The 25,802-nt window shown below is 34.8% G+C and overlaps 1 protein-coding gene across 3 annotated transcripts in view; it reads right to left on the reverse strand.

The window, feature by feature from the left end:
* PRKD1 (protein kinase D1) overlaps positions 1–25,802 on the reverse strand; it is a 123,806-nt gene that overhangs the window by 47,124 nt on the left and 50,880 nt on the right. For all 3 annotated transcript variants that reach the window (XM_082760700.1, XM_082760701.1, XM_082760702.1), the window contains exon 2: positions 10,714–10,852. In XM_082760700.1, the coding sequence (XP_082616826.1) occupies positions 10,714–10,852 (139 nt within the window). The remainder of the gene's footprint in view (positions 1–10,713; positions 10,853–25,802) is intronic.

Below are 25,802 nucleotides of genomic sequence, written 5' to 3' on the forward strand. Positions count from 1 at the left end.
CTGGTAGCCAGATTCACTATGGGTTGCTGTGTACACGGTCTCACCCATGACTTGAGATATAAGCAATATATCCTAAGAGCTAGTAAACCATTTGGAATCATTTGTCCAATGCTAGCTCAGACTTATATGGAAAGTTTTAATTAAAAAAAATAACATTTATGAGTCAACATGCTTTATTCATCTTTACATTCTCAATTTTAAAAGTTCAATTTTAACATGCTTTTGTTTATTTGAAAATTATTCCACACTTTTAAACCTACAAACTCTACAGCACAGTAGGGTTAACATTTGAAATCTCAGCATTGGATCCTTTCTTTATGAATTTACCCATTTTTCACCCAAGTGGAAAAATATCTTAGCTCATGCATTCAGGCCATGTTAATCATAAAATTATACTACAGAGGTATTAATTTAGCACAGGAAATCAAAATGAAATAATGCACGAGTTTACTGAAGCTATTGATGCAGTGCTCAAAATGAACTCTGGCTACTGGCAAAAAGAAACAGCTGCAAATTAAAAACAAAACAAAACAAAAAACAGCCTCTTGCTCCTTTTGTATGCTTGGATTGATTTAATTTAATATCATGAAGTAATTACTATGAGTCTTTTACATCCTCATTTCCTCTGACTTGCAAAAGTGAACTTTTTTTGAAAGGCTTATGAAAAAAAAATCAAGTGATGGATTACATAGCTGCTGTCAGGACTATATATCTCAAAAAGAAGAGGTCTCCCAAAGGAATTAGTAGCACTTGTGTAATTCCTTCAAATTTGCTTCATAAAAGGTTAAGAGAATACTTGTTATACAGTGAATAAATGCTGATGGCTAAAAGTATAAATATCAGGAATCAAAAATAAAATCTTATGCTGAACTCTCCACGGAAACTCTGTGTACATTAAACTATTTTAAACTCACTTTAATGGGAACAATCTGCAAAAGTTTAGTTATCTACAAAAACTACCCTAAGAATTCATAAATATATATCATTATATAAAGAATATACTATTTTATTTTTTTGCAGAGTATCATCAGATGTCCATGAGTCCTTATGGGATGCACCTATGATTAGGGAGTTGGCAGATATCATTGCAAGGCCACTTCTGATGATCTTTGAACTCTCACGGACACTGAGAGAAATGCCAAAAAAAATGGAGGAAACCAAATGTCACTCCTATCTTCAACAAGGGCAAGAAGGAGGACTCAGCAAACTACTGGCCAGTCAGCCTCACCTTGACTCCCGATGGAGAAGTTAATCCTGTAAATCAGTTCCAGGCACATAAATGACAAGAAAGTCATGAGAAGTCAACATGGATTCACCAAGGGGAAGTCATGCCAACAAGATAAACTTCTGCAATGAAATGACTGGCTTGGTAGACAAAGAAAGGACAGTTGTCTAATTCAACTTCAGTAAGGCTTTCAACACTGTTTCCCATAATTTGCTCATAGAGAAGTTGTTGATGTCTACTGAATGAGTAGACAGTGTGGTAGATTGAAAACTGGGTGAACAGATGGGTCAAGAGGATGGCGATCAGGTGTATGATGCCTAGTTACAGACCACTAACTAGCAGTGTACCCTAGGAGTCAATATGCTCTAATGTCTGCCTGACTAACAGTCTTTCAAAGACCCGAGACCACCAGAGACAAGGAACCAAAGCATGACTGTAATTAACCATTGTGTTTTTTCATCCTTACTTTAATCTTTTCTAGGATAAGACTAAAAAAGGAAGAACCAAACTGAACCATGCTAAGTAAATAGACAATTTGCAAACAAAATATTCAAGATGACATAACCTGGAAAACAAATAAATGAAGTATTGCTATAAATTGTAGTTTTTGTTGTTGTTTCTTTTTTTTTTTTTTTTTTTAACAGTTTACTACAATTCAAGAATGATTCAGATAATGGAAACATCTGCAGTACCTGGCCAGGAGATCTGGAGGTCAAAAACATAAGCACGATGTTTAGAACATAAGCAAAACATAAGCAAAACATTCAGTGCACCATCACTGCACTGAAAATTAAAGTGTTGCTACTGTCTTACTGGGCTTACCCAGGATTTCACCCATGCACAAAATTAAATGGGATTGAAATAAGCATTGGGAAATGGTGATAACAGTATTCCTCATTTGATGTTCTGTGTGTAGTCTCTGAGAGATCAACCTAAAAAGAACTATGGTAAGAGAGAAGAACTGACAAAAGAGAAAAAACACTGTAGGCATGAAAGAGCCTTACATATAAGGAGAGATTAAAAGACTGGATTTGTGTCATTTGGACAGGAAATGATTAAGAGTGTACCGGACTCAAGAAGAGGGGGAAGCCAAAACCAACAAAACTAGGAAACAAAAAACCCATGTAGTGTCATAGAAAAACCTTTTGCACCAACAAAACAAACTGAGGTGACTCTTCATGTCCTAAGAGACAGGAAAGCTCTCTAACCATCTCTTAGGCAGCAAGTCACACACTTAAGCAGGTTAACAGAAACATTCTTGAGGCCTCTTTTAGAGTGAGATAGATTTCACAGTCAGAATGACTCCAAGCTTGAGTCACACTACCATCCAGGTATAAAAACCAGCAGTTCACAACCTGTGGCAGAATCTCTTCCTCAGTTTCTGCTTCCAGTTGTTATATTCCTCAAGGGAAAAAAGGGTTGCTTGTTTGTGCTCAGATCTGCTTTAGCTACAAACCTCAGGTAGTTCCTGAAAGAAGTCAAAAAACTACCACAAAAGGCTGCAAATATAATTCACTGGAAATAAATATTAGATTGTGTATTCCCATTTGCCCTCTCAAAATATAAAACCAGCAGTCAGCCAAGGAAACTAAATTCAGTGAGTTAAGTAATGATAATGGAAGATGTATTTTTTACATAAGCTATATTTAACTTGAAACCTACTAGAGCAATGAACTATTGAGACCATGAATTCAGAAACTGAAAAAGTAGAAATATTCTCCAAACAGTACTTTTTTCCTGACATACCCAAGCAGCTCAAAATGCCCTGTTGACAGGTTAACAACACAGCTCTTCTGATGGGCATGTTATTCCAAGTGGATTACCTTTTTTAAAAAAAAAATATTATTAGACTCCCTTAGAATCATTTACAGCTAGTCTCCCTTCAAGATTTGCAACTATTGATTAAAAATACACTGATATAAATGTTTGGTCAAGCATCTACTGGCCAAAGTAATTGTTAAACAAATGTATCAAATAATAATAAAAAAAATATGATTAATGATTTTTTTGTTGTTGTTCTGAGCATAAAATTGTGTTTTTCCCAACTACATATTTTAGCTAGTGGAAATTAAGTGAAAATAAATAAATATGTATATATTGGAAATGTGCTCAAAAAAATTAGAGATAGGGATGTGAAATAGAAGTATTCTTTACAAGCCTTTGCTTAAAAAACACTTGGGTGTTTTCATTAAACAGCACACAAATAAGCTGAAAATTTATCATCTCTCAAAACCTGACATTTAAAGGTGTACAATGTAGGATGTCTGATATATTAGCTAGCAGTAGAACATCAACCTCTCATAAACAGGTACTGTCTTGAGAGAAGGATTTGTGTGTAGTTGTAGTTTCTTGCAAGGAAAATTTATCTTCTCTACCAACAGTGTTTTTTCTAAAATTTAATTTTTGATGAACACAAAAATGCATTGTTTATGATTACCAACTAATCAAGCTCTAAAATGACATCTAAAAGCTTAACGTATATAAGAAACTAGTAATTCAAAAAGGTTCCTTAAAAATGTAATGTTCATTTTCTTCCTGTGAAGAAATGAAGGCACTGCCTGCTTTACTGCAAGAAGTGTTATCAAAATCTCACAACTCTTTTTCTGTTTCTGAAATAATCATTAAATATGAAAAACATACAGAAAGACCTAAGGAAGAACAACTAGCACAGCCTGTACGAACACTAGAAGCAAAGCTGACACATTAACTGCTTCCCTATTAGTTTTTGCCTATCACATATTATTTTACTCAGTGTGTTCTATAGAGGATGCAGAAGGTAACTAGTGTAAGGAGATGATGTTGACAGGATATTATTTCTTCATCCTATTTTTACCTACTCCCTCCTGTAGCAGAAAGGAAAGAATGGTACGGCAAGATAGGAGAGGGAATTCAGAAAGATGCAGCTGATACAGAAGTATGAAACTTGAAGTCTGTATCTATTGTAATTGGTATATTGGTAATTCCTCGGATTCTACTTATAAGCCGAGGAAAAGACAATGAAGAAAAACAAACAAAGAAGCAAAAAGTCTTTTAGTTCTAAGAGCTTTAAATAGAGGCATCTGTGTGAAATTCATGACTCAAGAATGATGTACACTAGTGAACAGTAAGGGACAGAAAATCAGATCTACTTTAACCTAATCAGTAATGAGCCGTACCCACAGTATTAAGAAAAATGATGACAGCTAGAGATCATTGAAAGGGCACAGAGGAAGAATTATAAGAAATGTGACCTTGGACTGGATATTTGTATATTCCAAAGACACCAGGGCCTTAAAATAGCCATGGAGATAGCAAAAGAACCCTGGCTTTCAATTACAAAGAAAGTCACAAACCACGACCAAGTATGTAACTACTACAAAGTGATGTGCAAAGATGTAACATCATAATATTTATCTCAAGGATTTGGCAGTCAAACTAGTATTACAATCCAGTTATATGTTGATATATGGCATTTACTATAATTGCATAGTTATCCACAGCTTTTATTCATATACAAGACAGTATAAAATATACTGAAACCAAATAAAATGTCAGCAACTAATGATCTGATGGTATATTGACTATGTGATATTAAACCAGAAATGGCTTCTTAACAAAAGTAGTGGATCAATTCCTGCCTTTGTCAGCTCAGCAAGGGAATGTAAAAGAGCTGCTATTTGATTTTATTGCTTCAGGAATCCTGCCAACTTGAGCATGACTGCTCACAGCAAGCAGATGAAGTACATTCTGCTAATTCTCACAAGATGCTTATGTTTCATCGTCTGCCTTCCAGTGGCTGGCAAAGATCTCTTACATGCCAGTGTAATTTTGCCCCAGTAAAAATAGGCAGACTTTTTACCATCAAATTCATATTAAAACTTCAAAATTGTTTTTTTGCTCTATGTAACACGAAACAACTTGGCAAATTTACACAGCAGTTTTTAATGAACCTTCCTGAAAAAGGTATAGGATAGGACATAAATTATGCTGGCAAGAAGAAAAGTCTGAAGGCATCTAAAATAATAGTTTCCTTGCAGGACTTGAAAAACAGAGATCAAACAGAGTCAGAAGTACAGCAACTGTCACTTGCCAGCTTTTTCTATAGAGGCTGTGCTTCCATTTAAGGGAAATACAGCTCATCTGAAAAAGGTCACAAATACACAGGCAAAGTGGTGTTGGTTGCATCTATAGAGAGCTTGAAATAACTTTGATACATGCACTGCAACCCCCATTTTAGAAACAAGTTTATTCATCTACAATCCACATCTCCTTATATCTTAACTTACATTAATTAATTATTGTAAAAACTTGATACAACATTTTAACTACTTAACAACTCCAGAAAGAAAGGATCTTAAAGTCTGTACCTCTCAATAATTAATATCTTGTAATATCATTAATAAATGGCAGTTGAAATATATAATTGTTAAAGTCTACTCAGAAGAGTAGCAAAATGCTTCAATTAGGAGTAAAGCTTAAAGAACCCAGAAATCAGAGAAAGCTTATTCCATTCCATTCAAATCTAATGTATATTTTACTTTATTTTAGTGTCTGACATTTACATCCTTTATTTTATGGGTGGAACATGAATGATACCTTTCTATTGATCCCTGCTTGTCGCATGGATGCAGCCCATCAGATCAGGTTGCCCACAGCCTTGTTCAACCTGGTCTTGAACACCTCTGGGGATGGGGCATCCACAGCTTCTCTGGGCAACCTGTTCCAGTGCCTCACCACCCCCTGAGTAAATAATTTCTTCTTAATATCTAATCTCCCCTCTGGTTTAATGGTTTAAAACCATTCCCCCTTGCCCTGTGTAAAAAGTCACTAAAATCACCTTACATGAAACTTACTTCCTTTTCTTGAGCAGACAGGAAGAGTGCATTTTAGAGAAAGAGAGTGCACAAGTTACAGCCTGTGGTTCCTCTTCCTTTCAGTGTTTCTGAATGAATGACTGCTCATTTCCATCCACCTTTGATTATAACTTTGATATAATCATTCCTGGTTTGGTCTGCTTGCTAATTTTCTGGAGTATTTTAGTCAAAAGAAATCCTTCCTACAAATAGAGCTCTACAAAATCCTTTCTACAAAGATTTTGCTCCTTTTTCAGTCTGTGATGTAATTTAACAGATAGGTAAATGGGTTCAGTGAACACATCGGTGGAGATTTCCCCAGCACTTTAAGTAAGGGGCCTTCCTCTTTTGTGCATCAGGAGACTAAACGTACTTTTCTAACACTTTGAAGAAGAAATTGAATATAAAATGCATAGCAAAGAAAACATGAGCATGGCAACTGATACATCACTAATAGAATGGTATTAGTGATAATGGATAGATAATGGATAATAGTGGATTAGTGATTATTGATTAGTTCAATGCACATTCATGAGTGTAGCCTAATAAACTAACTTGGTTGAACAAACAAATTCATGGTTTTAATTCATTTCTGATATGCCCCCCATCTATTTTACAAACACTGTCAGAATCCCATACTGTTAACTGAAATAAAGCATTAGAGCAGATCATATTTTTAAAATACAGAAAACAAAAGGAAGATAACCATATATGAGGTAAAAATAAAACTGTACTTATGAGGACTTCTAATGTTCATAATGTAAAGTTCCTTTTTCTTCCTTTAATGTGTAGGTGACAGTCTGTAACTCAATATACTCTCATAATAATATCTGACATTTCACCTCCAAAATGCTAGAATCTATTCTGGCACTGAACAGCAGTTCGGCTAGCTGATCCTAACAGTCTGTGTTTATCTCCTGTAGGCCAGTCAGCAGACAGACACACACCAGTTGTTCAGTAAGTTACGTGATTCTTACACTCCACTAAAATCCCACTGGATAAAGCACCAATTGAAAATGCAGATCACAGTGTTAATTTTAAATATAAAAGCACAAGAAGTGCTGCATTCTGAGCTGATTAAATCTCACATGTTCCACCAGAAACCTCTAGCTCTTCTACAACCTGTTTCAGTTATATTATATGACATCTGCAGGTACAATTTTCTTCCTAAATTGGATTAAAGTGCTTCAGCTGCACTCTTCTCAACTACAAATTTTTCTAGGTAACTTATCTCTCTCAAGAACCTGTAATATAAGGTCTAAACCAGAATATGATTTTATTTATTATTCCTTAAACTGTTAAGAACGTAAATAGAATATGAAAAAAATAAATAAATAAAAAGAAAAAAAAAATCACAGGTTGTCCAGCCCTTATAAAATACCTTGAAATTACATAAATTATTAGTAAAATTAGATAATGCATAGCATTAGGATATGAATTGATTGTATAATACCATAGTATTAGGAGTGATAGTTCAGCTTTTTCTCCACTGGCTAGTATCGACATGTGCAATAAAAAATGAATGCAGTGGATCAGTATAGCTTTTGACATCAGATATCTGCACCTCAGGGGATGTTTACCCACAGTGTGCACAGTTTCCAGCAGCAAAGCTGTGGCAGTAACATTCTATTGCCTCCTTCAGGAATGTTATTCAAAAATAATTGCCAAAATATAACTTGAATTTACTGATCTTTGGAATGTACATTCTGTTTAGGTATGGTATTTCTAGTGTAGGCTAGAAAATACTTTGACGATCAAACATAGGAAGAGGTAGCCAGAGAGGTTGTGTACTCTTTGTGTTTGGAGACATTGAAAACCCAATGAGACAAGCCCTTTCAGCGATCTGCTCTAGTTCATCAAATGTAAACTTAAAATACATTTCATGGATTTCATGTATGTCAAATAGGATCAAGCTTCCTATTCAGAAAGCTTTGAACACAATGCTGCATGCTCTCTCTGCTGCTGAAATTCAGGTTATGACTTCCCAGAGGCAGAAAATGCTCTCTTTTTGTTTGTTCACAGGGACACACTATGTGCCCCAAAGTGAGTAACAGCAACACTCAAGAGATAGACAAATTCATTGTAGTCCTTGGACATCCCAGACTATAAATATTTTCAACTGGTGACTGTCACATGCTAAAGTGTTCTTGGTAACAGCTTCCTGGGCCTCTCTGAGGTGCTTTCTTTCCCCTAGTTCTCTGATTAACTTTTACTACAGTAATTGTCACCCTATCTTATAAAACTCAAGTTAAGTTCATGCAACACAGAATGTACTGGTATTGAAATACCCATCTAACATACCTGTGCACCAATAACAAATTTTTAAAAAATAAATGAAGATCAAATATTTTCAGACTGAAAAATAAAAGCACTGGAACTGTGAATGAAAAGATCGTTTCTCTTTTTATCAGTAGAATCTCACCATTTTGTTACTACATCTGTAATAGGAAGAATAACGAAAAACAGAATATGAAAGTCATCCATGATTTTGAGAATGCCATGACAAATAATTTCCTATTGAAAATTTTTACCAATTTCTCCAAAACAAACAATTACAGAAGACGTTTCAAAACAGGTTTCCTTTCTTGCACTGAAAATACACTGCCTAAGACTGTTTCTCACTTCCATTCTGCAAAAAGAGTTATTGCTCTCAGGTTTTTTGGGGGGAATATATTAAAGGGAGGGGAAGGGAAAGGAATCAGTGCTTTTTTGTTTGTTCTGTGTTGGTTTTGGCTCTTTTGTTTGTTTGTTTAACTTAATTTCCAAGCCACATCCTAATTTAGGTTACAATTTTAAAAGCTGTGCAGAATATATTAAATCCCAATTTGAAAAAAAAAAAAAAAAGTTTAAATATCTGAAAAAAATGTAGTTTATATTTAAATACAACTTGCAAATACTTACATCTAAATATATCTTTTAAATTTACTTGCAATCTATCTAAGTAAATATTGCAATAAATGACTAAGACAAATGACAATTTACAAATCTATAATAGTATGAACTAAATAATAATCTAAATAAGTCATAATCTTAAAAAGATGTAATTTGACATCTTTTCCATGGGGTCTGAGCACATGCCTAATATGGACCATCAAATGTATTGGATAAACACTGTGAGAGCTTTATAGGAATATCATTACTAATGGCATCACTTTTTAATGTACTCTGTACTGGTCCAGCTCTGACGTTATTTTAAAAATAAGTTCTTTTAAAAAAGAATAATTTATCAGCTTTGACAATATGAAATACTATAAATGCATGTGTTTATTTTCTTAAGAACTAGAGAACAATTTTTCTTTGTAAGGTTCAAAGAAGAGTTTTAAATCTTACAGTGGACAGAAGAAAAATGACTAGTTCAATTGCTCAATAAAAATATGGAAACAAAATTTGTATAGTCTTTGGGCTATACAGAATTAAGAAATGAGTATATCTTGACAATGAGTCCTAAGATTCCTCAACCCTGACTTACAAGTAAAAAAAAAAAAAAAAAGGACAAGTCCTCTTAACACCTAACAGCACCCCCAGACTTCCTTTACTTCCCAGTCACATAATTGCTGAATTACTTCAGTTAGAGTAATATGGTTACTTTATGGTTACTTTGCTGGCCAAATCCTTAAATCCATTTGTCATTTTGTTGTCTCCAAAATGTGGCCTTTCACTCATCCTACATCTCTTCTTACAACCCTTCACCTGCTAAACACCTTCAGACTATAGCTTCTGTTCCCTGGCTTTTCACCGTCTTACCGTCTCCTTGTATTTCCTAGGCCCTAAATATTTATCTTTTGTTCTGCTTTTTTCCATGCAATCATTTATATATAGTCCTTTACAAGAAGTATCCAGCACTCCTCTTGGACTGCTAGAAAATAATATATATTTACTATCCCAACTAAAATTAGAATTTTTCTCTTACTTTTCTAAATACGTGTTTGTTTGTTTTTTTTTAAACACATAAGGAATCAAAGCAGCCTGAACAGGCATTGTTATGAAAGGCTGTGAAAAAAAATACTCTATTTCCAGTAGACATTTTAGCTTTTAGCTTATATGAAGTGCCAAAAAAATCCTTTTTTAATAAAGGAAACAGGTCACTACTAGCAAGAATGGCTTTGATAATTCCTCCTCAGATAATTATGAACAAATAACGCTGCTTAATAGGCTAGCAGAAAAATTTATAGTCTATTAATTTAAATATTAAACTATTGATACATCATGCAAAATATGTTAAAACCAATTCTAATTTTTAAGCTACTCTATTAATGAAGTACATGCTAAAATGTTAATACAGATATTGCATTTTGTTGTTACTTGTTACATTTTGTTTCCACTGTGCTTCTTTGAAAAGGGTTGTACTGCCCACTGATTTACCTCTAAAAATGCAGAATACACATTTTTCAAATTGTTCATTAAAATTAACCTGTTGCTTAACTAGCAATATGAACATAGGCTGTCAAAAAGTAAGCTGTACAACAGGAAAAAAAATAATTCAAAAATTAATGTATGGCACATATGTACTCGAGAAGATTTTGATCCAGTATAGATGAAAGTTCATACATACAAAATTTCCTTTTCCTGGGACAAAACTGTGGATGTCTTCACATGCAAAAGTATGACAGTTGTCATGCTGTTAGTTCCTTTTTTTTTTTTTTTCCTTTTAGTTACCTGACAAGACAACTTCAACTAGGTCTCCTTCTTGGATATCTGCAGCTGATTTGACCAACTGGAGAATGTTTTCAGAGGTAGGGTCATGGCGGAAGAGCAGAATTTTGTCATACATTCCATAGAAACCACATTCAGGAAACTGTAAATACAAACCCATAAGAAATTACTACATTGTAAAAATACATAACTGTAAAATACAATTAATATAATTAATTTTGAGGGCAGAGTAGATGCTTGCTCACATTAGTACCAAACTAAATATTTTTCCATACACGGCAATATTTATCATGGTATTCTAAAAATAGCTTTTCCGCAACTCAAGTAAACTCATTTGCTTTTATTTTGTTTGCAAGTAATGCGGTGTCCAATAGTAAATGAGAGAGAAATAAGTACATCCCTTACTCACTGCTGATGTCTTTTCAAAGACAAGTTCCCAAGCAACTTGATTAGATCCTTCTGGAGAAAGTGGTTGGCCTAGAGGACCTCTGGAAGTTCCAGCCAACCTACATTATTCTATGATTACGGTACTCATGGCAAAATGATGCCTGGAGGCCAGCAGAAATATTTTTCAGCTCTGCCTAAGATACAACTCTTAAGTGATAGGTCATTAGCTAATACTTATTTCTTGAGACTGAAGTGTATCACTTAAAGCCCTCATAATATTCACAACTTCATACTTAGAGAAGAAAAATGAAAAGTTACCAACAATCTTTCTTTACAAAAATCACACCCTACATAAGATTTCTTTTACAGTGTCAAAAAAGATCATTTTCAAGTGCAACAAGATATCATATAATAGGATTTTTATTTTCTGGGGTATACTTTAAAATACTGAAATATAAAACAATGTTTCCAAACTTAACCATAATAACCTGTTTCTATTCAAAGGTGTTGGAGCTTTGAAACTGTTCTATAGGAATACAGAGCAAGTCCGTGTAAGTCTAAAGTAGAAAGCATTTCAAAAAACTCTGCAGCTGTACACTGAATGTGAGATTATTATATAAGCAAAACTTTTTCACTCCTTTTTGCTGCAGCATAAAAATGTGAGTTTTTACATGTTCCTAGCTTAAAAGAACCAAACTTTTGCTTTGAAAACATAGCCAAGAAACCCTTTTTATGATACAGAAAATTCAATCCAATTTTCCACTGTTGAACTACTCCATGTATTATCTGGGAGCTTTACCAACATGCAGTGAAAGAAACCCAACGATAAGCACAGAGAGAAAAAGTGACAGGTTTTGAAGGACAAATTAGTTTGAAAAGAATAAAGAATAAAACAATACATTCATTACTGATTACTAGCAGCTTCAGGATCAATCAAAGCACTCCAAGAAAGTTATGCTTCATAGCTTTAAAGCATACACTCTAAAATAGAGACAAAATAGTCATATCCCTGCTTCAAATGAAATGCATCAAAGTCTCTGAAGTCAGGTCAGTCCTATTCCAGATTAATTCTTAAGGCATGATTGTTTCAAAATCTCATTAATGTGCCAAAACTAGTTCAATAATATGCCAAATTCATGGCTTAAATGTGAAATAATTACTCTTGTTTTTAAAGAAATTTGCTTTACAAAACTTTCCAGGGGCAGACGTAATCTGAACTGCAACTACTCTCTTTGTCAATATACTCTATTATCTAGGTTAAGGTAAGCTTAGATAATAAAAAAACAGATGATACAGGTGCTAGGAGACACCCAAGCATCTTACAAAGCTGTTCAACACCTGACCCAGCAGCACTGAGCTGAAACTAAAAGCCTGATGGAGCTGCCCAGGCCTTGTGCCATGGTGCTCAGTGGATGGAGCAGCTCTGCTTTGCACACCCCAGCACGGGAGCTGGCAGCAGGCAGACTCATGCTCCTCAGAGCATAAGAAAGTAATCACAAGGAAACTTAGTTATACCTACCTTGCTACAGGATACAAGCCTGATGGATTGTATTGAGGGATTTTTTTATTATTTGGATGCAGTATAAAATTAAAAATACCTCTCAAAATGGAAACTGCTGTCCCCTTAAAACACTGACAGAATCTTCTCATTTCACTGGATTGCAGAGATAAAACAGGCATTTCCCTCTAAATTCATTATGACTTAAATTGCTTGTTGTCTCTTTATTTTCCCACTCCATTTGCTCTTTTTATGTTATTTCAATTTGTTCTACCTATAAAAAGTATTTGTTATATTACATGTATTATCTATGTGTGTATAAACATTTTGAGGTATCACTACATTCTGAAGAGATAAAAAATTCAATCATGATTTGTTGTTCAATCCTATACAAGAATTATCTGCTGGGTTCAAGTGAGTTTTCCCCACATGAGCTACTCTCACGCCAAGAAAGCCATTTTGATGGTGTGATTCTCCAAAGAAAACATTGTGTAAGGACCAACTGTTGCAACAGTGACAAAAATATTCCCTCAGCTAAGCTTATTCCTGCCAACAATAATGTTGATATGCACAAACAAAAGTAAACAAAAAGCCGACACATTGCTTGGTACTACAACACTATAAATAGCATTTATTTTTGCCAAATACAGAGCAAAATAGGAAATGCATACATGTCAAGCTACCTAAAAGCTAACTAGAGCTAAGCTAACTGAAAACTAACTACAAATGGTGGTATTAGACCTGAACTCCCAACACTAATAAAAAGCCATTATATTATATTTCATTATATTAACTGCTGTAAGTGGCTATTACCAGGAATAAAATAGTCGCAGAAAACGCTATAATGTGGAAATGGAGTATTTCCTAAAGATTCAAAAACAGAAATTAACAAAAGAAACTGTGTTACATATCCACAGGCTTTGTTCGTTACTGTACTAAATCAAAGATAACTGGTACAAGAAGAAATTCTGAAAAATTAAAATATAAGCTATCCGCTGAAAATGTACCAGATTTACACTTTGCTATAAGAGCTTTTAATTTTGCCCAACCTTGCTATGCAGATGTCATTCATTATTGCTAAAAATATATTTATGTCGGTTCAGTAGACTTACAGGGGAAGCACTGTATGCATTCCCTCATTCTATATCACTGGTAAGCAGTTCAATGTGTCCTATGGGAAAACTGTTGTAAAGGTAATATTGCATATACACAGCTACTCTTCTCAGAGCAGATTATAATCTGTTAATATGCTCCTCTGTAAAAATAAATGAATAATTAAAAAAAATATTAGTTTCCATAATCCTGCCAATGACATGTCAAAAATGAATCGCTGTCAAGAAGAAATAGAAAATAAGGTGTTTAATGGGCTTAAGACTTCAAGGAAGACCTAAAGCTGCACTGAACTGACTTAATATGACTACTACTGGTCAATGTAACTATTTGTAAAACACACGTAAAAGTTTGCAGGAGAGATGTTTTCAGCCATTAGTCCAAAATAGCATTCATAGAGATAAATAATTATGTCACAGTAGAGTCAAATTGATTTCAGACAGCTTGAGAAGGAGAAGTTGTAATTTAGAGATGATCTGCATTTAAAAATCAGCTTCCATGGATGGCAGAGGGTGACTGAAATTTAAGCTATCCTGAGAACACAATGTCCCTGGATTAAGCTGCAAATTATTTCCTACATGTCCACTTCAAAATGGAAAATGAAATATTAACAAGTTGCTTTTCATTATTGTTGCTTGTAGTGATCACAAACATATTACAATTCTGAATACAAAGCATTTAGTATTGAATAATGGGGATTTTAATTCTGTTTATTAGATTTTGAATTATTAATACCTACTGAATGCAGAAGCAGTGATCATTCACTGACTGTGAATGCTACTTTAGTAATACTTTAATTACATCCCCTCAAGAAATAAAATGTACATGCAAGTATTGTATAGTACCTCATGAGCTACAAATAGCCTAAAAAAAATTACTTATAAAAATTTCCAACAAAGACTTAAATGTCATTTTTCAGAATTCCCATTCTTGACTTTTCAGCGATGCTTTTCTCATATTATGCCAATAATTTCTCCTTACAAGTACTGCAATGTTACCACAATAGGAGTGTATTATTTGGGAAAAGCATAATAGTTTGTTGTTGTTTGGTTTTTGTTTTTACATGTAGCCTTAAAAACTCTTGTCTAAACAGTTACATAAAACTTATTTTATATCATATTGTAGTAGCTCTTAAGGTAAAAAACAGGAAACAACACTTGCATCTGAAATCACCCATAAGCAGCCTGAAGTCATGTGCTTCTTTCATTTCCTGATAGTATCATTTAACTTTTCTCTGACTGTGGGACTTCAAAAAAAAAAAAGCAAATATATTTTTCAGATGGAAGAAAAACCCTTCCGGTTAGCATTTTAAGTAATAATTTGAAGTTGCACAGATTATGTGTACTATGGCAGCAGATTATCCATAAAACACAGTGCAAGAAGAAGCTCAACACCAACCTTTCCTCAGCACATACCAAAGTGGAAGCAATCATTGAAGTGTTTTTACCCTTAGCAACAGTAAACATCTACAGAAAATCCACCAAAAGACTTTACCAATAGGAAGTCAAATGATTATCCAAATTCCAGCTTTTAATTTAAAAAGACTTCAAGTAATACTACAAAAAATTGCAGACGTTAAATTTCAATAACTAAGGCCTCACATTTTAAGTATTTGGTAATTCACATAATCCATTACATATTTCATCAGTCAATAATTTCAAAGTCATACATCCATACACATGCCAACACAGGTTGAACTATGCACTTCCATGAATATGCTGTCTTATCAATGACTGTTCTCAACACAAAGATCAAAAATAAACTCATGAAAAAAATACATGACTTAAAACTCTGTCCAACTGCTGTGACAATCAAATTGTTTTACTGTTGAAGACAGAACTTTCGAAGACCTAATATACCTAAACATTAACATATTTCCAACATGTATTAGGAAACTTTCAATACTTATAATTAAATATCTACATGGTTATTTGAATAGAGAATGTATTCAGCCTTCCTTTTTGCTGTAGTAAAGGACATTTTTAATAGAAATTAATTAAAAGGAAAGGTGAAACTGTCTAATGGAAGCAGAGCTCTCTCATCAGTTACGTTCAATAATTACAGATGTTGAAGGTTTGCACACTAGCTCAAAAGAAACCCCAAATGAAAAACTGATGAGAAATAAAGTTCTTTTGGTGGAAGAAATGTATCTGAAAATCTGGAAACAATGTACTCTAAATATCAATGCTGTTTCCAGTGTAACTACTAATGGAATCCAATAGTTGAAAAAATAGGTCACTGTGATCATTTTACTACAGTTTTGCACATTGACACATAAGGTATAGTGTCTGCTGTTTTATTCCAGGAATTACTAAGTCTTTTTATTTTTTTTTAGTCTACATTGACCTTCTTTTTTAAAACTTTTTTTTTTTTTAGCTATAGCTATTTTTTTCCTCTTAAATTGGTCAGATTTTCACAAATCTTCCTCTTATATAAGTACTTAGTGAATACTGTAAAACCAACAAGAACTTTGATAAAACCTGGAAGTCTCACACAGCACAAAGATAATGGTCCAGAACGCATAAGGACTGTGCACTAAACAATGTCTTCACTGCATATGGAGAAGTTGAGTCATGCTGAATGTGTGTTGACATAACCTAACTTGCTAAAACAGAAATAAAATAGTTAGTTAAACCCAACAAAAAACAAGTTTGTGGACCTAACCTTAATGTTGAAAATAATAATAACAAAAAGTCTTACCTTGACTCATTTTTTTAAAATAAATATATTAATGATAGAATTTTTAAAACAATCATATTAACTAAACTGAAACATTCTTTGGCATTCTTAAAATAACAATGCATTGTATTTTTAGAATTCAGGATTTCCTTTCTTTACAGAGGTTACAGCACTGTAAATACATGACACTAAAAAGCAGAAAACTTTTGGCCAAGAGATTTGCCTAAAATGTTGCCTAATTGTGGCAGTCACTGTTAGCTTCCTTAAGAAATTCAAGAGATTTTTTAAAGGCTCTATTTTTCCAACTCAAAACCATGAAACCTTGGAAGGTTTAAGAAGTATTAGAAGGGAGAGGCCCTGAGCAAGGAAAATACACTTAGGCCAGAGGCAGAAAAGATTTGAATAAAGGAAATATAGAAAGATGACACAAAGAATTACAAGAGCCTTGAGGACATTAGCAAGGAGACAGTTTTACAAGGGTTCAAGTGGTGAATGGGAAGAGCACCGTAAGTCCTTGCTTCCTTTTTGCCTCTGTGATCCCCAAAAAGGTTTGCTTCTGATTTAATCACCCAGTGAATCATAAGTTTCTAAGATTACATCCACTAAACCAGGCAGGAACCATTCTCTAGTGATGAGGCTGAGTGGCACATGGCTCGCTGCCATGAAGCTGAACTCTCTTTCCCAGAAGCAGGGAGGCTGCATACCCACTGCCTACTTGAAACAGATCCTGGGCCATGCCTGGACGCAAACCTTGTCTGGGCACCATCTGAAAGAGTGTGATTCGACACGGTTCAAACTATATCAGGATGCGTGCAATTAAACAACTGAACAGCTTACATAATTTTGGAGCAATGCCAGTGTTCTCATTTTGGTTTATTTAGAAGTACCAGTAAAACTTCAGAGAGCCATTGCCATTTGGACTTTTCCTAACATCAGTTAAGCTGCTTTACCAAATGTTTTAATGTGGACAGCATCACTCCCTATTTGCAGTATAGTTTTATTCTTCTTTTTTATTATTTTTTTTACTACAAACTTATGTTCTATAAAGTGTAAAGAGATACATGCAGCAGAGAAGTTAAGCCTTTTCCAAGTAGACTATCAGGAAGGAGCAAACTTTGTATCATTACCTGACATAAACAATATTTTAAATAACGCACACATACAAATACTTCTCTAATTCTGTTTGCTGCAGTGATTTGCTGCAGGAATCAGACTTCTTCAAATATCACAGATCAAAACCAGAGTCCTTAGCCCACATGTACTGACTGGATTTGGCCCCAAACTTCCAACTTTTTTCCCCGCTGCCATCTGTGGAATTGCCAGCAGCAATGACCGCAGAGGAAAAACACAACTGAGCTCCCTCACGGAAATATCTGTGAAACAGATGAAACATGGCTCTGGAGAAACATAGAAAGACGGCTGTTTTGCAAAGAGCCTGACCTCTGAGGGACCTTTTAGTCAGCCTCTTCCAGAACAGGTTGTTCCCTGCGGTCATCCAGGGAAGGAGTTGCTTCCTTTGCATGATATTTCCAAACAAACACACTCTAATGCTACCTATGCCTCCTGCTGCTGTACGGCTGCTTGCCTTCCGCCACTCAAATTATTCACTGCCAAAAATACAGAGTACACACTGCATTACTCAAGCTACTAGTATGCAGACTTTAAAAACTCCCACTTTTCCCAATGGCAAGAAGATAAACAAAATAAGGCCTTCTTAACAGGGCATTTTTTGTCAAATCTAGATTCTTTTACTTGACAACAAACAGAAAGCTATGTGGACATATCAGAAACATGTCTCAGAAAGATCATAAAATTTTACTTGTGTGATTGCAGTTGAAAACTTCAGTAAAATCACAATGACTGTGTAGATCCTGATGCTTGGCATTGTTGCTTTAGTGATTTTAAAAAATCTGAAGGAAAAGTTTTCTCCCTTTGCTCCTGAACTGCATCTGGGAAGTGCAAGATCTTTCATCACTCATAATATTAATTCTATATTCCAGTAAGAGCATTTGAACTGAATTTGATAGAATTGTGTTGGTGTCACTTTTAATACTAATTACTAGCTTGTTCCTTGGTCAGTTGTCCATTTTGGTTCCATTTATTAATAACTAGGATCCTTATTAATAAAAGATGAAGACACAAAATCAAGAAACAGGTTTACTGGGATCATTAACCCTATAATGAATATAATCTCTATTAAATGGGAAAGAAGGCTGAGGGTAGACATAAATAAGTTCAGCATGTGCACACATACCTAGAACCAGGGCCATGAGGGGAGTCAAAAGACAACCTCCTAGCTTAAAAAAAAAAAAAAAAAAAGGGGGGGGAAATTGTCCAGAACACATAACAAACACAACTAGGACAGAAATGTCTCTAAAATATTGTTTTATGCAAATTTAGCATTTCTTTGAAGATCTGACTACAACATGCTATGTGACATTTGGGATTCATTGTCCACAACAGCCAAAAGGATTTTCATTGCCAAACCTTACCTTTTAACCACATCGGTAACTGCATGGTCTTATATTTTAAAAAGAAAAAAAAGTTACACCTTTTATGTAAAGATACCATTCATGCACGCACACGCGCACACACACACATATATATACACTATACATATATACACTTCTAGATGAGTCACTCAGGAAGGGGCATGTTAGGTTTGTAGGACTTCTTACCTGAGAGTTTCAAAGTCAGATTGTACAGCTTTAGAAGAGCATCTTACTCAAGGGACAAGATCACTAAGGAAACCAAAACTACTGAAAGATGAATGGGATCACAAACAGATCACAACAAAGTTTGTCTTGGTGCTGGGCACTCAATAGAAACTGGACAGTTAAGAAACTTTATTTTATTCTTAAATTGTCTTGAAAGCAAAGACCTAAACTAAGATTGCGCTCTCCAAAGATCTTGCCAGGAATACTGTTTCTTAATAAAAATGCTTGTGGCTGCTGTGTTTCAATTTGCATGCACCTTTTTATAACAAGTATAGACAGCAAGGAAAATCTCTCAGGACTCTCAGGCACAGAGATTAAATCTTTAAGTCTTCTGTCATTTTTAAGTCTTAAGATGTTTAAGTCTTAATGTCTTTATGTTTAAGACGTTTAAGTCTTCTGTCACTAGGGACACTTTCACAGGACTGAAAACAGAGAGCAAACGAGGAAAATCATTCAAACAGAAGCCCATGAATAAGCCTTAAGTTTAATTTTTCATGGTTTGCACTAAACAACACAGACATTGGCAGGCTGCAAAAGGAGCTATCTTACATACACAGACATATAATGTTCAAAACAGAAAGTTGATAGCAATAGATATAAATAGAAACTTAAAAGTTGTACAAAACCACTACGAGAAGAAGATGTACAGAAATAGCACTGTCAGCTTACTTAAGGCACATTAAAAGTTTTGCTAGCAGTTTTGGAACAAAAAGAATCACACTAATTCTACCATCCCTAAATATCCATCACTTCCCTTTTTTAATTCAACATTTTGGGAAAATGCAGTATTATGCATTAATACCTTAGAATGATGAAACACTTCCTATTCTAACATCTGTTGATATGGATGCTGAAGAGGACTCCCTGAAGCTGCACACCCAATAGGCAATAGGCAAATCCAGAAAAAAATCAAAGAAAAATTTAAACAGCTGTAATGGCAAAGATTGTCTTTTGGAACAACTGAGGTGGAAAACTAATGTTGTGTGGGTTATTAAAAAGGGAAACAAAACAACCTGTAGAATTGTAGACTTCTCAAAGTAATGGAAGAAAAGATAAATAGTTCAACAAATAAAAACATAAAGGAAAATACAATAATTAGAGTACCATCTTGGCTTATGGAAAAAAACAGATAACTTCATAATTTAATGAGAAGGCTGCATAAGCAGTCCATTAACAGCAATACAAAGTCAGACTTTGCAAAATACTATGTCAGGCCTCTGAAAACACTGGATGCAAACTATTCTAATATGGGCTCTATTCTGAAAAGCAATGATGAAATTTAGCTAATGGATTGGGTAACCAAATGAACATGAACTCTCAGTAAATTGGTTATGCCATGAACTGGGGAATATCAAAAGAAGCATGCAGATTTATTACCTCTGCTTTTGGCACTGATACGACTGCAACTTGAACTCTGTATCCATACCTGACATTTAAAATTCAAAAAGCTAGGACACTTGAGAATAAGTGTGGGGAAGTGTAATCAAATAATTACAGAATTGAAAGACATGCTCTCCTGAATGTGGTAGCGGGAGTTTGAACAGTTAAATTTCTAAAGAAAAGTTAGAATGTGATTTGATCTTTTTTGATAAGCATCAGTATGAGAAAGTGAAATCTGAATATCTATTGATTCATCTGCCTTGCAAAGAAACAGCAAGTTCCAATTTCTGACAGCTGATTGTATGTAGAATTAGACTACACAACAATTATTTTGCTAGTGACATTTTTTTTCTTTATTTTTGCTTCTTATTTGAAGTAGTTAAAACAAGTGCTTGCTTGAAAACAAATACAGTGGCTTTATTTCTGCATTATTGGACTTCATTTCTAAAAGAGATGCTCTGTTTGAAAAGGAATTAATTCAGACAACTCCTATGGTCTTTCTTACACCAAAGCATTGGGCCAGATTACCATAATGTCATACTTTCTATGCAGCAGTCCCAGTCAAGCTAGCTGGAGAAAGCTAACACTTTTCTTGGGACTCTTTTCAGAACCACTTTTTTTTTTGTTGTTTTTGTTTGTTTGTTTGTTTTTGATCTCAGGATGAAAAAAAAACAAACAGGTATCTAATACACCAGATAATCCTGCCACTCATTTTGGCATTGATAAGTCTTCTAATGTCTGTCTAGTACTGGGTGCCTAGAGACAGGTAACAGCACCAAAAACAGTTCCTATAAAATGTAACAGAAAAGGAAAGGCTTACAAAACTAAGATGTGTTCCGTTAGTTAGATAGTAAGGGGTTTTCACAAAGGGGATTTAAGTTAAATAATAAGAATTAAGAATAGTTTAAAACTGGCAATGACTTTTGAGGGAGGCTGTGGAATCTGGAATCTGTCATTGCAGGTTATCAGACCAGGTTAGGCAAGCAAGAATGGTGCAGTTACAGCTGACCCTCATTCACAACAGGCAGAAGGCCTTCTGGGTCTTTCTATCCATGTATCTACAACTCTTCTGAAAGACATAAGAAAAAAAAAATTACTTTCAGTTCAGAGTAAGAAAAATAAACCAAATACCAAGATTCCTACAATTTTTATGTTCCTTCCTCTAAGTCACTTTCCTGGGACTTTCCTTTCTGATTATCTAAAATTCCCATTCTAAATTCAACTAGATAAATACTCCCTTTTTTTTTTTTTTTATATCCTGAACTGTTGTGTGCAGCTCCTCTGTAACATTACACAGTTGCCACATTTCACAAGGGAGGTTTTTGCATCTCAGTGTGGGTGAATACACGTCCACCCCCATCCAACCAGTACTGACAGATTATTTGACAGTTTAATTTCAGTCAGACCTATCTCCCTTAAGAATATTTTTAAACATCAAGACAAAAGTTGCCTAAGGGTTTAATATGTCTGGGATATGCATCTTAGAAATAATTTAACAGATGAACAACACGCTATCATCCCTCAATTCCTACACAGGTATACCACTGCCGATAGCTAGTTGTTCTCAACTTCCAATACTTAAGTATTTAATACTTCCAATTAGAGAATTTCACACTCACTAAATCCCACTTCTCATACAATGGGATTGATGCTTGACAGAATTGCTCTCAGGGGTCAGTAAATGACTGAAACTTTTCTCAGGGTTCTGCCCCTCTGACTTTAAATAAGTTTCCCACTGTTTTTTGATGGGATTGAAACCCTCCCTATATATATATATATATGAAATTGCTTTTGTGAATACTGTTTGATTTAATCATGACTCTGAATATTTAATTTCAAGTGCTGGCTCCTGGCTTCTTGCAAAAACAGCATCACTCAGTGTATTTGAAAAAAAATCTTTTTTTTTTCACTGTGCAGTGCTATAATCTTCAGCTAAAGAACCACAATCCAGAATTGATGCTGGAATTTTTAAAAACAAGGGGTTTTAGGGTCATTTTCTTAACAATAGTTTAAAGAAAGCCATAAAATGAAGACAAAAGTTTATGATTTTTTTTCTTAAAGTTGGAGCCTAACATATAAATATTGCAGAAAGGAAACTGACAAGAAGAACAACAACAATTTTTTACTTTACAAAAAGTAAATCAGCCACTGTTTCATAGGGTAATTTCCTACAGAATACCATATTAAAAATATATTGCTTACAGCAAAGAAATTATGGCTTAATGACTTTACTAGAGAACTTTGGCACAAACCGCAATGTTTTGAAGAACATTACAAGCAAAGTTGAAATTCTTCTCCTGCCAGGGGAAAGGTAGCAGTCACGTTGAACTAAGAAAGTCTTCAGACCTTCATCTAAAATGTAAAGAAACCCTTTTCGGTTCTAGTAACAAACGAGTCATTGTAAAATAATCTCATTTATGTGAAGTCTCAGCCAGGTGGCACCCAGCCAGCTGGGGGTGAGGAGCCAGACACTTAATACAAGAAGTTCCTAGCAACCAGAGGTCTGCAGGAAGGATGAGGTTTTATTACCAGCAGCTAAATGAAGATCTAAGATATTACAATACTTTGAATTACATTTTCGTATTCCTTCTCAGTCTTCCGTGACAGATCAGAAGCAAGAAGATAGGCAGCAAGGCTCATAACCAAAGGGGGCAGGAAAAACATGTTAAATAAGTGGTTTGAACCTGTCAATCTGGAGTAAAAATATTAGGAGACTAACTTCCAGTGAAAGCAAAATTGAGAGAACAACATGGACAGCCTCATTCAATTAAACTGTTTGAATTTTCTGTGTATACATTAGACAGTCATCTTTTCTAGCAGGACCAAAAAAATATATATTTTGGTTTTGGAGTTTTTATATTGCCATTTTTTGCCTATCTTTTCTTACAAAGCAAAATAAAGTTGCAAGTAAAATGACAACTAAGAGTGCAATTCATTATTTTTTTTTGGCTCAAAAATAGTGGTTAATCATTTGGCTCAGACAAAATTCATTTTTCATGTGTTGCAGAGGACCACAGGCTATCAGCACCCTGCACAAGCAGCAGAACCTGGGCTACTGCAGTATGCAGAGAACATGCCAGAGCTCAGTCCAAACCAAACTAGCCATAGCCAGGCACTTCTCTAAACCTTTTATGCATGATATCTAGCATTTCCCATGCCCAGTGTTGAACACTCAAGCAGCTCCACAGACAAACATCTGCTGCTGCATACTCACTCCACACATGCCACCTAAAAGCCTTCACTACTCTCAGCTCCTGGGACCACTCATGAAGCATTGAAGAGGTCATTGTGGTCATAAAAACATTTACTGATCATTTAGAAACATAAAAATAAATATTTTCCCATGATATGTTCAACTGTGTTGATTCCCTAGAAGTGGCAGCATTCTTACTATGGCTTACAATAGTAAGCCTTGAAATAATGGATAGATGTATTATCAAGATAATGACACAGCCCTTTCACTTTATCAGATCCTGTGTAACTGCAAAGAGAAAACTTTTTCTCCTTGCAGTGTTTATAGAAGTACTTTAGAGATAATATATTTGTGCTTCTTGAAGGGCTTCTCTTTTTTCCTCAAAGCAACAAATACTTTTACTCAACTAATGATGTGTTACCAGCAGGTGATTTCATCTCAATTATTTCTTGCCTCTAAAACCATTGAGTGTGTGAGAAAAAAAGTTATGAACATTACAAATACGCGCTAATCTGCATGCTATGCTGGTGATCCAGCATGCTATCTTGAGCTGCCAACATGTATGGCTTCAATAACAAGTAACAACATTTCAGAAGCCTAAAGCAATCACCACATAACGTTTCATGGGTTTTGTCACCCTTGATTCACTTTAAGCAATGCTCCATTACAAGGATACATTGATAATTAATTGTTACACTTCAGCAAGGTAAAGAAGCACTTGAAACAGGATATAAAGCACTGCAAGACCAGTCTGACTTACGTGGATTTTCAACAGAGTTAAATGACCAAGGCTGTGATTTTCAGAAGCACCTGGTAAATGCTCTTAAGCAAAAGTTAAAGCTGTGTTTTAAGAACTAGACTTTCTCAGACCATATTCATTTCTCATTGTTGTGCTGATTATTTGTAACCTGTATCACTGTAACACCTACAATGTAATAAGAAAGGTTAAAAAAAAAAGTCAAATAGAAAGGATCAAATCTATAACTGTCTGTTAATATAATGCATGCAATAGTTCCGTTCTGTACTATCAATCATATTTTCCTGACCAAAACATTCACCAGCAGCAGCATTCCCACCACTGTGTTACCTACACACAAAGGAGAAAGGAATTTTTTTCATTAGTCACCAATAAACTCCAAATACAATAAAATTAGAAGAAAAATCAAAAGGGAGAAAAAAAGAAAGCTTAATAAAGTTGAAAAAATGTCTGTATTATCACAGAGAGCCAAATCTGAATATAGAGCAAATGACTGGGGCCAGAAGCAATTTTGCATGCACAGATGTGGATTTCACATCCACAGACAGGTGCACATTCAAATTACGTGCAAGCATGCATTGTGCTTGTTGGTTTCTGACCATTCCCTCCATCCTGCCCACTGGTTCTTCTTTGGAACTATCTGATTAGAGACTACAGATCATCTTAGACCACAACCACAGACCTGTTTGTAGCAAGAACCTCTGTTTACCAGCCTACAGAAGTCTGTGAAGATAATCTTCTCCAGAAAGCCACAATACTCTCTACTCAGAAAAAGTTACATTTTAGAAAAACTGTAAGAAGTGATATTTTCTCACAATACAGCACAAAATGCAGGAATCTAGGGTGGGAATTCTATTTTTAACTACTTAAAAGATAATTTAAAGAGGAGTAGTACAAATTTCTTTGTAATTGTTTATTTTCTTGTACAGGGAATAAGACAAAGTGTTTAATGTTTTTAATGCAATGATAATACACATAACCATTCCTTGACATCAGTCAAAATTATTCCAACTCCCCAACTGGCCTACTTTGTGTTAAATCTCATCTCTTAAATAGAGACCAGTTCCTTTTTTGATCTGAAGTCTTTAGATCCAAAAATGTGAAAGAAAAACACCCCTTTGAAGTGGTTCTCTGAGAAAAAAAAAGCCTGGGCGAGGACAAATCACCAGTACCTTGGTCTGCCTTCTGGATGTGAGAAGCAAGGAGTCCATGCCAACCTTTCCAAGCCACATCAGTCTCCTCCTCTCCTCCCACTGAACTACAGCTGCGTTTGAGAAGAAATCACTTGTTTTCACCCAAAAGCCCACACAACGAAAACAATGGAATCATCTCATCCTGAAAGAAACTGGTTGTATTTATGAAAAAGATGAA

This window comes from Aythya marila, assembly GCF_965140915.1.
Source record: "Aythya marila genome assembly, chromosome: 5".
Lineage (NCBI taxonomy): Eukaryota > Metazoa > Chordata > Aves > Anseriformes > Anatidae > Aythya > Aythya marila.